The 12,803-nt window shown below is 41.1% G+C and overlaps 1 protein-coding gene across 2 annotated transcripts in view; it reads right to left on the bottom strand.

Annotated features, from left to right (window-relative positions):
* shc1 (SHC (Src homology 2 domain containing) transforming protein 1) overlaps nucleotides 1-12,797 on the bottom strand; it is a 19,014-nt gene extending 6,217 nt beyond the window's left edge. Inside the window, exons 1-7 of one of the 2 annotated variants that reach the window (XM_015060064.1) lie at nucleotides 8,473-12,797; nucleotides 6,937-7,007; nucleotides 6,378-6,438; nucleotides 4,978-5,097; nucleotides 2,887-2,940; nucleotides 2,450-2,501; nucleotides 107-233 (exon numbers count right to left, since the gene is read on the bottom strand). In XM_015060064.1, coding sequence (XP_014915550.1) covers nucleotides 107-233; nucleotides 2,450-2,501; nucleotides 2,887-2,940; nucleotides 4,978-5,097; nucleotides 6,378-6,438; nucleotides 6,937-7,007; nucleotides 8,473-9,066 — 1,079 coding nt within the window. In that variant the 5' untranslated portion in view covers nucleotides 9,067-12,797. The remainder of the gene's footprint in view (nucleotides 1-106; nucleotides 234-2,449; nucleotides 2,502-2,886; nucleotides 2,941-4,977; nucleotides 5,098-6,377; nucleotides 6,439-6,936; nucleotides 7,008-8,472) is intronic. The other variant, XM_015060065.1, reaches the window with a different exon arrangement.
* Nucleotides 12,798-12,803: the final 6 nt, after the last annotated feature.

Raw genomic sequence — 12,803 nt, 5'->3', positions numbered from 1 at the left:
AAAAAAAAAAAAAAAAAAAAGAAAAAAAAAAAAAAAAAAAAAAAGGGGCGGAAAAATTAAAAAAAAAAAAAAAAAAAAAACGCTGCAGTTTATATGTGAGCTGTACCTGTCATGGGGTGTGACCAGTTTGGGGGGGTTCTTCAGGTACTGCTTGAAACGCAGCTCAAAGGCCTGGCCGATGGTGCTGATGACTTCCTGTGCCAAACCCTCGGAGCACTCCAGGATGTGACATGCTGCAGTCGAGGAGGTACACAGAAAAGATAAGAAGTCTGCAGCAACATGCCCTTGAAATGAATGTAGCACTCAGACAGGCAACACCATTCAAACAGAGGCAGGGCAAGAAAGAGAGCAATAGAGAAGAGGGAAGGAGAAATAGTAAGAAGAGAGAAGAACAAATAAGGAACGAGAACAGAAGAGCAAGGACTCGGGAAAGAAAAAGCACAAAAGGAAAAGAGCAAAGAAGTAAGAGAAAAAGAAAAAGGAGAGAAGAGAGAATGAAAATGCAAAAAAGAAATGTATGCATTTATAAAGCACCTTTTCAGCAATATTTTCAAATATTATTACTTATTTTTACAGAGAAAAAAAAACAGCAATAAAGTTCAATCAACTTATACCAACAGCAAATAAAAATCTGAAATGTGTTAAATTCTTTAAATGAAGTACAAGTAACTGGGTTGGAGGCAAAACAAGTATAACAAAAGAAAAAGGCAGACCAAATGAAGATTTAAATACAAAGAAGTAACTTAATCGGTGAAACAGTAAATTCTAAGATCCTTTTTAAAGGTATTAAAATAGTCAACTACTCTCAAAGTGTTTGGGGGAAAATTAATCTCTTCCCTCGTCATAAGAGTCTTATGTATGAACAGTAGATTACTTTTAATCATCAATTTCAATAAACCACAATATGTATTCATATGAGGCTCGTCAAAGCGAAAGTACGTTTAAAACAAAAACCTTTAAGCAGGTATCAAACATACTTTTAATTAAGTCTACATTTCTGTGTTAAAAATAGATTTTTATTGGTCTTTTAATCTAAAATATTGTGTTTTCATTAATTTAAAGAAAAAAAAAGACAATCAGTCCTATTGTGATGAATCTATGTAATGCGTTCCACTAAGTGAACCAAGTTACTGAAATAAATGAACTTTTCAATAATATGCTAATTTAATTAATATTTATAAGATATGGGGGGTTTAATCAAGTGAAAACCTAAAAAAAAAACACACACAAATAAATCCTAAAGTCATTGCTAAAAGCAACAGGAAGCCTGCAGAGGTATTTAGATCCATGAGTTATTTGCTCCTCCTTCCTGTCACGCTCTGAACTCCTCTGCATTCATTACTGATGTGGAAGCAGAACAGATTACTGTCAGAATCTACTCAAACATTTCTAACATTGTTTTATTTAAGCAAATAAAATAAAATAAAATAAACATCTGTTATCTTTTTCTGCATCTTATTTTCAATAACAAGAATCTCAGTTTTGTTCTTTCAGTTCAACAACTTAAATTTATATTATCTAGTCCAGGAGTTCTCAGTCCTTTTCTAACAGGTATGTATTTTTATAACCCAAATGTTATCAGTAGTAACTGAATCACAGGGACATTGGATCAATAAGACATAACAGATGCAGGAACAACTGGGGATAAAGAGAAATATAACTGCATATCATCTACTTGCTGATAAAAGCTCGTAAGTTACTTTATCATGTTGCCCAGGGAACACGGAGCAACAAGAAAAGGACAGGGCTATGTTTAGAGCCACGTAGGAGCCCACATGTAATAGGTAATAAATGTAACAAAAGAACCATTGTTCAGTCAGCTAAATTATTTAAAACATGAAGCCAGAAAGGTCAAACTGGTTTTGAATCCTGTTCTGTAAGATTTCATGTTGAACTGAAACAGAAGCGGCACTTCAGTCCTTGAGCATTTTCAGGACAGCTGTTTCACTGCTGCCACAAGTCTGTGTTGCTGCAGCTGAATGATGAGGATTGTCAGAGAAGATTGTTGGTTAAAGAACCTAAAATGTAAACTCAATCAGCTTGGGTCTGGATGGATGGCTATGTTTGGGACACAAAGCCAGATATTTAATATAAGCTAACTAACATATTCAGCATTTATGGATGACCTACATGGTATGCTTATTTGATATGTTGTGTATTCTTCCTTCCTGTCCTGGGTGTATTTAATGTCTCAGCTGTGGTAGGCGGCGTTTTAAATACCAACCCTAATAAAGCAGATAAGCTTTTTCATGCACCCAATGGGATTAATTTATATTTCAATGGAAATGTTAGGCAGAAATGATGACTGCGTAATCAGAGTGCGCAATTTCAGGCTCCATTTCCATGTGTTGCACAATTCAACACAGAAATCAGGTGATTCATGTAAAAATTCCCCACAAAGGAGTCAAAGCTGTGGTTTCGGACAGAACCAGCTGCTGTTCTTGCTCACCTCTCTGGTTGACTGGATCTTTGGCCACATACGCTACGTACTCAGCTGTATCCTGTGGGAACGAGACAGGGGAAACACAGTTAGAGGAGGAAGGGAAAGGGAAAAATCAATAGCAGGAAAAAGTGAAGGGCAGGTTTAAGATCGGAAGACTGAAATAAAGACAACCAGACGGGTAAAGCAGCAGCTGTAGTCTCTAAGTTGCGACAAGGGTTAAAATCGTAAGGCAAGCTGAAAAGGAGAAGACAGGAAGTGATGTGGTCAGAGACTCTGAGCTAATAAGGCAGCAATGAGGTAAGTGGAATTCATAGGAATAGGCAATGACTTAAGATAGGAAGGAAGCACATGCAGGCTGAAGAGAGATGGAAAATAGCCAGAGTGAGGCCTGGGCTCACAGTGAGCGAGAGACAGAGAGAGAGAGGGAGAGCTGGGCGACTCACTGGGTCTCCTCCAGAAGCAAAGGAGATGGACTGCATGTGATGGTTGGCGATAATCTGTGGAGAAAAACACGGGAAGAACGGGGGACAAAGAAAAGAAAATGAGAACACATGGGTGAGATGAAGTATGCGGGGAGTGAAATGAAAGCGTCTGGATGGGACACAAACATGGAGTCATTACTGAGAAAAGGCCTTTTTTTCCCCCCTCCACTGAACACCATCATCTGCAGCAAACACTTCCAAGATGGGATGGAGCACTTTTGTAAACAGTCTGCAACAACCATCCAAGACGAATCAATATCAACATTAAACCGTATTAATGCTCCTCTGCCTGTATCTGTTCCCTATGCCTGAATGGATACGTGTGCAGAACAACATGCTTCGTTGCCCTACGTGTTGATATACATGACTGTACGCCGTCTCCCAGCAGATTGACCACTTTGCATCTATTAACACATTAGAGGTCTGAGAGGAGCAGCACATCCTGCCCAGTGGCAAGAGTGAAGCCATGAGGAATCAGTCCAGTGAATGAGGCTCACAAAGTGGAGTAACTAATGTATCTGTATTAATGGCCCAGAAAATCCCACAGCTGATCAAAACGGTGAATTGAGTTGCAAACCCTTAAGATTTGTGTTTATCATACGAGGAAGGTGGCGTGTGTGTTGCAAGCGAGGATCTTATAAAAATTATTTCCATAAATAACTACAAGACCTCTGTCAGAGATGGCAAATACTGAACGGACACTTAAACAGGATTTGAAAAACACATTTTTTTTAAGGGTTGATTGTTCTCTGCAGCCTATGGACTTTGATCTAGGAGAACCGTTTAACTTGTGGTTAGAGTGTCTTTAAGACTATTCTTTAAGATAAATTTTATGGTTAAGTGCTGGCAAAAGCCTTACTGCTGGACGAAATACTAATGAGTCTTCTACTTCCTCGTTGAGTCGTTTTCTAAACTTTTGAACTGCATTACAAATAGCGCTGCCATTAATTGTGGTCTGATTTTGTGGCACAGTGGTTGTGTGACTGGTTGGATCTCTTTCATGGTTCAAGCCATTGATGGAGTTTTTGATGTTTTTAGCTTTTTCTTGTTGTTTATTACTCTTTTTTTTTTAAAGTATCCCTGTTTGAACGCTCAATTCTTTTGTTTTCTTTCCCACAGAAAGCACTCTGGGCTTGCGAATCCGTGTTTTTTCCTGTCCTCTTCCTGTCCTTTCAACACCAGGTTAGGATGCTAACACTTAAACCGAGTCTGCAGGAAGTTTCTTCTATTCATACTGGTGTTGTTCCCCTGAACTCCTACACATGCTTGCTCTGTAGGAACAACTGCTGCAAAATCAGAGACTTCACCCAACTGGCTGGGCTTACAACTTACATTCCATTCATAAATGTTTGATAACATTTAGTATTGTTTAATGAACTGAATTTTGATTTTACTGAAATTAACTGATTTAAAAGTATGACCTGCCAATTCCGATTTTGCCCAATAACCAGTTTTATTTTGTCTGAAATTTCACTAAAAATAGCAAGAAAGTCGCTGAGATGGCAACAGTGGGGTGACTGTCGGTAAATGCAAACATGAAGTCCTGATCTATCAGTCAAATCTTTTTCACGGGAGAGCAAAGGAGAGCAGCGGTTGATTTTTAGACCTTTGCTGAGGTAGATAAGATCTGGGAATAAGCTTGGCTTTATATGTGAGCATCGACTGACCACCGATTTCCCAAAATTAAGGAAATCAGCTGGTCGATAAATCAATGCAGCCCTACCGTAAGCTGGATTTAGATAACACACATCTTAATCTGATTATATGATAAGAATTAATTAAAGCCCTTACTGACACTCCGTATGTAAGCTGAAGTGAAACTGAATTGAACTGTAATAATTGTATCTTCTTGATTTATCTTCTGCGATACGAACACTTGTGCCATATAAGCCACTTGCAGTACCCGCATTGCTGCAGTCCCTGTTTAACAATGCATCACTATTGTGGCATTCAAGGAGTGAAACTAAAAGATGAAGCCAGCTGAAAATGTGCCAAAACTAAACCCAAAGGACCAACCTTTCCTCATATTTCTAAAAACACTTTCAGCCTAACCTGCTTGCAGTCAGAGGCCAGTAGATTGAGGCTGCTGGTCGAGATAGTGAGGCTGATTGTCATGCCTGCGAACTGCAAGTTACTTTTCCCCAGTATGGACGTCAGAGAGCGAGAAGAAGGCTGCAAGAGAGAGGCACACATGGTTATGAGTTGTGAACAAAACACTTTGAACACATCAGAAACAACTAGTGTTTATTTTATCATTCTCCCACTTCTACAAGGCATAATAATATCTACAAGGTGCTTCTTTCGTGAAGTCCAGTACTTGGCTGAATGTATGAACATGCGTGCATGTGTAGGAGCGACAGAACAGCTGCAATTGTTAATCTGCTCTCCGTGGCCAACTGTGGCCAACAGAGGAGCCTTGGCCGAGACCGTCACAGAAACCTCAACAGCAACAATGTGTCAGTCCAATTTTCTTGTTCTAATGTCTTTCATTCACGACTATCTCCAAGTGTGTAGAATATGTGATAAGAAAAGCACCATCGGGACTGAATGAGCATGCCGTACCACATTAACCTCAGTCCTGCCAAATAAGAGAGCCTAGCCCAGTATAATCTATTCTAGTGTAAGTACTACCACTGTATTTTGTCTGGGGTGCTTCCCTGCCAGACATTCCTTGGTCAAACCCTGCAATGGCAGCAGGCAGCTCGATTTAGCCACCTGTTTTATGGATGTTTTCAGTTTCATTTGTGCACAGACACTCAAAATCTTTAAACAGCAGACTGGTGGCTGTGTCTGCTAATCTAAAGTACTTTAAGAACATCATTGGCTCCACATAAGCGTCCCTCGTGGCAGGGGGGGAAGCAGGAGAGAGACCAAGCAAGCAATATCGAGTTTACAGTCAGCTCAAATGAACATCTGGGCATTTCTGTCTCCTTCTACCAGCATGCAGTTTAGACAATAGGATTCACATTTTTAGGCTAAAAGTACAGATAATCTTTGGACAAATGGGATTCTTTAATTACATCATTGCCATGCCAAACACATCTGAGGAATCTTCTTTGCAAAAGTATTCATACCCAAATTACTTTTCAGGTCTGGACATTATAAACCAGAACCATTATATTTCTGGTTCTCTGTTTAGAGTCATGTTCCTGTTGGAAAACGATCGACTGCCCCAAATTAAAGTCTTTTGCAGCCTCTAACAGGATTTCAATTTAGATCACAAAACTGATCCATGGCACCTTCTTCCACATGTTTGCTGTGTCCCTATGCAGATTAACGAGAGCCTGTGAGACAGAAGGGGAACCTGGCTGAACAGCCAACTGACCACAGGGTGGACAGTCAAGCTAAACAGAGATTTCATCCAGAAAACCATTCCTTCCTGCTGTCCACTTAAGCTGTATAAATAAATAATGTTCTGAGTAAGGGTGTGGTCGGGTGTAAGCTGTATGTACCTTTCTCCTGCGGGATCCTTTGGCTCCAGGTACCGCCTCACAAACCACAGCTATAGCCTCTCTGAAAGAAAAAATATAAATACAGGTCAGGCAAAGTAAGAGAGTTACTTTCTCTTTTCTGGACTCACGTTTAGGCAGATTAAAAAGAAATCTGGCAGATGGTAGGATAATTTATCTTCCCTGGCAACTGGGCTGCTCTTTACCAGTGAGACAAATATCGCTCCGGAAACCACAAGGAAACCAAGAGTATTCCAGAGTGTTCTAATTTAAGGCTTCAGGGAACAGCAGGGGTGCACACACATGCATGTGTGCACAGAAACAGACACTGACAGAGAGTAAAAAAAACAAGTAAGCAAAACAGACCAGAAGCAGGACAGAAAGAGAGGTAGCAGAGAAAGACTTGAGAGGCCAGCAGAGCATGTCGGCGTACAAACCCAACATGTCTTTAAGTCTAACCACTGCCACTTTTCTTACATTCTCACCCACTCACAATGCTCTATGTTGAAACAAGAGAAGGAAAAGCCAGCTGAAGCACATGATGAGCTGTGGGCATTCTCACCTGGTGACCTGAGTTCTGGTGCTGAAGTCAAGAGCTCTCATTGACTGTAGCACCTCCACACAACCCATGTACTGTTTAGGAAACAGGAAGGCAACAAGTTAACAAGAAACATTTCCTTTGTTGCTGTAACATGAAACACACAGGAAGCAAACAAAAGAAAATTGTGAGCACATTGCAGCCTGGCTAGAGAAACCTTTACAGTTGTGCTCATAAGTTTACATAAACTGGGAAAAGTCAAATGTTTGGGTCTTTTTTAAAAAAAAAAAAAAAAAAGAATGATACAAAGACTCTCTTTCATCCACAGTTAGTTGTTGGGTGAAGCTGTTTAGCATGCAACAATTGTGTTTGCTCTTTTGAATTCCAGGATTCCTACACTTTTCATGTAAATATTCCAGACCTTGCAGATCTCAGGCATTTTGTGATCATCTTAGAATGAATGAAATAAATGCACTGCAAATTTAGGACCAATTTTTCTGCAACAGCCAGGCTTTAAATACTGAAGCTGCAAAATCCAGAAGCTGAAAGAAAGGAGGAACGCAAGGAAGGACGGAAGAATAGATGACAGAAGAGGAAGGACACAAATAAGGTAGGGTTGATGGAATGAAGAAAGGATACGCAAGGAAGACAGGACAAAGGGAAGGAAGAAAGGAAGGAAGAAATAAAGGAACAAAGGAAACAAGGAAGGATATAAATTATGGTGGAAAGAATATTTAAACAACAGGACAGGGAATAAAGTTCGGAAAATCAGTTGAAAAATATTTTTATTGTTCAGACCCGGAAAATAATATAATAAAAATAAAATGTTTCAAAAAGTTTTGTTTTGATTACATACCCTACAAGCTGAAACACATCGCTTAAATAGCTCCTGAAGGCAACAATCCTCACCTCTGGTACTGCTTGTGATTAGTGTGTGTGTGTGTGTGTGTGTGCGTGTGTGTGTGTGTGTGTGTGTGTGTGTGTGTGTGTGTGTGTGTAAAAAAAGGCTGTGAGTCTTTGGGCACCTTTACGTTTCATGTAAATGTTGTTTCATCTATATTCTCTGAAAAAACGCTTCAACAAAAACTGACATTTTAACATGTATGTAAACCTATGAGCAAAACTATATTGTGGTGTAATGAGATCTCACATTAAAAACTCACAATACTTCAAATTGAAGACTATGGATTAAAGTACTATTTACTAACTGTGTCAGTATTAGACACAGTTTCAGTTAATGTTAAGCTTTTAAAAGAAAAAAGATTTTCTGTCATACCATTTGTTGACAGTGATGACCGACCCATGCCTAGTGATAGCTGCAAGCTTGACATCCTGTCTTTGTGTTTATTTTTACGTTTTTTTAGCGTCCCTGTTCTACAGCTCTTCAAAGCACTAATGATTTGTGAACCTTTAAAGAATATATAATGCTTCTTATCCTTAAAATACTGTTAATATCTCAGATTGTTCTCTTGAACCTGGTATTGTGTGTTCTCTGACTGGCTGCATGTTTTCACACCTTAAGTATCCAAAGAGAGTGATAATACAAGAGTGCTAGCTTACCCGTACTGTATAGCAAACGCCACTGGTGCTGACCACATTGTCTGAATGCAGCCAGCCACGGATGGGCTTGTTGACAAAGGAGCCATGGCGTGTCCATTCATCTCCTCCCAGCTGACCTCCTTCCACCCGTGCCCTTCTGGAGGCCCCTGCAAGCCGGTTCATGTCCTGCAGAGGAGGTCGGGGAGGGGGACAGGGAGCAGTTAGGAGGGCAACGTGTTGATGAAGTGGAGGAGAGGAGCTGGAATTGCTTCTGTCATCTCCAGAGGACTCAACAGGTGCCTGAGCCGGCTGTGACCTGCTAGCAGCCCTGGGTCCTGGGAGAAGGGTAGCGGAGACACCCAGACGAAGGGATCTCATACTGGGGAAGAAGGAGCAGAGAGTGGTAGGGCTGTTTTCAGCCTGTCTGGGAGATGTGGGGGGCAAGATGGGAGTGAGCGACGAGGAGGAGAGAGAAGACGGTAAACCAGGGGAGGGGGTAAGTGGGGTGACTGGGCTGGAAGGCGGAAACGATGATGGGTTGGAGTTTGTTTCATCGGTTGAGCTCAACGACTCACTCCGAATGTGGGTGTACTTGGCTTTCTGCACAAGCTCCATAATTATGCAGGGCAAGATTTTAAGTCCACACTGGCTGCAGTGATTTAAAGTCTTTTTGTCTCACAATTCAAAGTTTCCCTCTGAAAGGACATACAACCATCTGTCCTTCTTGCTCACTGCAAGAGCTCTACATCCATCTGTCTGGTTGTCTGTTTTCCACTCGTTACCAAGCAGCCGAAAACAAACTGCGATAAAATTGGCTTTATCCACAATGAGTGCAAGATGGGAGACGGAGCGTCGGAGAAGCTGGGCCTCCACCATAAAGATGGAATACAGATGAAAATAGTTTATTAGTGCACAAGTACAGCTCATGTTGTCCTCAGTTCTTTAGTAAAGTTTTTGTTTGTTCAGTTCCCCTGAATAGATGAAGACGAGCTTTTAGCTCTCCACAGAGGGTTCCTCTTGGTGTTTGCACCCAATGTAAAACGACATCCGCGAGTTCCTCATCCCGACGTAATCGGCAAAGAGTAAGTGTTGTTCAGCCGTCACCAGCACCATGAAGAATCAACACAAGTGATTGTCTCTCTAAGCCCCCCCCTTGCACCTTCCTGTTTGTCTTAGGGGTGCACACTTATTAATGATCTGTCTACATGTGTGGGGCAGTACATATCTTCGTGTGTGTGTGTTGGCGTGCACGTGTGAAGCAGTTCCCGTTGCCGAATCTACCTTGCTTGATGTAGGACTATAAAAATCCTATTAGCGACCAACATGGGGTTTCTAAAAGACGCTGTGCACACCAACTAAACAGCACCAACACATGCATAATATACAACTTCAACTGGTCGATAACACAGCAAACACCTGCAGAGCTGCTAAAGAAAAGAGAGAGGAGGCTTACTGATGTACGACTACTGCCAAATTCTTTGTACAGTCTTTTGAACACCTGTTTCAAAAGCAATGCGAATCTGTCACTGGCTGCCTTTTTCACTCCCTCTCCCTCTTCCTCCAAATGCTTTCATGTCCTCTCTGAATGGCCTTTGCTCTATCCCTCCCTGCTTCCCCTTCTTCTTCTTCTTCTTCTCTCCTCTTCCAGATCACTTCTGGTGAAGCCTCCTTCCCTTTCTCAGAGCCCTTTCCTCCCTTCTCTCGATCTCCTTTTTTATCTTGGAAGTCCTCTCTCTTCCTCCACACAATGTACTCTGCCAACCTCTGTCTCTCCAATGCCTCTGCCTTCTCGCGTGCCACTACGTCCTCTCGCCTCTTCCAGATGATCTCTCGCTCCCCCTCGCCCCCTCCCGCGATTGCTCGCCCGTTCTCCAGGCTGCCTAGTTTAACAGTTTGTTATTTGAATATATTAAAGTTGAACCGTGCGTTTTTTTTTGTTTGTTTTTTTTTGCCTTTCTACACAAGGATTGTGGATAGCTAGAGGCTAGACATGGTGGTTTTAGAAAAACTGACAGATGAAAAGTTTGTAATTAAGACTGGGCTGGCAGAGTTGAGCCCATTCCTGAATTAGGTTACTGATATGGCTAAAACAACAGAGCCGGCCTTGGTTCAAGTTTGTTCCCTAAAACTGGACATCTAGGTAAGGATGCATTTTTTTGTTTTCTAAAGCACCATTTGATAGTGGTACGTTGAGTCTGAGATGCTGCCAGTGTCTGGTACACTAACACACACTGCAGTAGCACGGCGGTGATGTAACGCTGCAGAATGTAGGTCACAGGATGATGGTGACTACCGGCGGGCTTGTGGTGACGATGATGAGACCTGACAGGTCTGGTTTAGACTTCCTCACTTAGGGTTCCCTGAATGGAGGCTCACTGATGTTTAACATGAACCCAATGCACTTTGCACCAACTTGCTTTAGCTCTTCCTAGTTCAAACAGCAAGCCCAGATTACCTGAGAGAAGAGTGTTGATGCAGACATTTTTAATATGCGCAAACCCAGATTTATATTCATTCCTTATCTAAGGCAAAGCTTCCAGTGCACAAACACCCTTAAACTTCTCATGTTCTGCATAGTCCAACCTAGAAAAGACAAACAGTCTGTTTGCATTAACAGTCTCCTTGAACTCCAAACCCCTCCAATAATTCAGTCTGAAAACAGTTCGACCTCAGAAGGAGGCAATGCTACACCAACAGTCCCACCTCATGAGGCACTATTCATCCATGCCTATTTAAGCTGGCCTACTTATCCAAACAACTTGCACCAAAGTTTTTAATTTGGCACCAAAGTTTCAGTAATTGCAAGCAAGCGGCTTATTTTATGCCTTCCTTCCACAGTAACATTTAAATTATCTACTAGGCCTGAAGTAACACCACTCAAGATTGTAGTGGGCGCTGGATTCATGGCAGAGGAACAGTCGCCTACACAAGTCTAGCACCTCAGAGGGATTGTCTAGCAACTCTAGCTAGCCATCCATCTGGTGTTGGCCAAAAAGCACCATGGAGGATCCAGTCATACTAAAGCACTGCCAGTTGGAAAGGCTGGGACGAGCTCCAGAAAGCTGTAAAGAATTATGGCTGGAAAAACATACCCAGACAAATATTATCCAGAACATCTAGAACTCCAGAAAAAAGATTAGCACTTTAAAAAGGCAACAGATCCAGTATGCATGGATAAGCAAGTGGTACAGAGGAAACTACAAATATTCTTTAACAAAGGCGTAGCAGACCTGGTATATTTTGTCAGTGCACTGAACACAGTGTAGGTCAGGTGACAAAGATGACGACCCTCAAAATGGACAGAAATCCTGAGTCACCAACATACCATGAAGCACAGCCTTGAGGCCAAGCAGCTGTACTCACTGATATGTACAAGAGAAATCAGAATGATAATTCATTTATCCAGTAGTGCCTGATAGCAGCACATCAAGCTTGACTGATAAACTGGACAACCCTACAGAAAGGGTAAGAGGGTATAGATGACCTGAAACAACCCTGAATCACAGACTAGAGAATAAAAGTAAAATCCAGTTAAAAAGAAACAAGATGCAACTATGACTAGTTATCTATAAAATGCATACAAATACCAAATGGAAAAGCACCAGTTTTAAAAAGACAAGGACAAAAAGAAAAGATTTTTACATCATGTTCTGTCTGCAGCTGCAGCTCGTTGCGATGGCAACAGACATTAGGAGAAATGCCTGCGGAGGATTTATGCCAAGAAGTCCCAACAACAGCAGAAATCTTCAAAGAGATAACTGCTTTGGCAAGCAATTATCTGCTAGCTGTTGCACCAAAGACTCTACATTAGAGCTTTTTTTTTTTTTCATCCAATGGCAGGAAAAAAAAAAAGAACTACAGACTTTTAGATCAATACAGTTCAGGAAATGATCAAAGTTTGACCGACATCGCACCAGCCATAAAACCCAATCAATGTTGACATCGCCACTGGCTGAATGCACCGACTCCAGTTGGAGTGATAAACTTAAAAATTGCAAGAACAGCAACAAAATTCAGATTAACAGTATGCCGTAAAGAACAACACCGTTATGCTTGGCTTTAGAAGACAACTAATGCTAAGAAAAGTTGCATAAAAACCACCTGAATATTCTCTGCAGCAGTTAAAGATGACTGTATAACATAACTCCTGCTGCTGAGTAGATCTTATTCTGATAGAAAAATCTGAAAAGTAATAAAGACCTCTCTTTATAAATTAAGTCTCTGCCTTTTTTTAAAAGAAATGGCAAAACATTAGTAGTTCATTTTTTGGTTTAGAAAGCATGCAGTTGATAAGTAACAGCCATTTATCTAAAGCCAACTTCCACATTAATCTGAAAGCCACATTAATGTTT

The sequence above is a fragment of the Poecilia latipinna genome, unplaced genomic scaffold (genome assembly GCF_001443285.1).
Source record: "Poecilia latipinna isolate Pla-1442-1.1 unplaced genomic scaffold, P_latipinna-1.0 Scaffold1684, whole genome shotgun sequence".
NCBI classification, from domain to species: Eukaryota; Metazoa; Chordata; class Actinopteri; order Cyprinodontiformes; family Poeciliidae; genus Poecilia; species Poecilia latipinna.
This window is presented reverse-complemented; position numbering and strand designations above follow the sequence as displayed.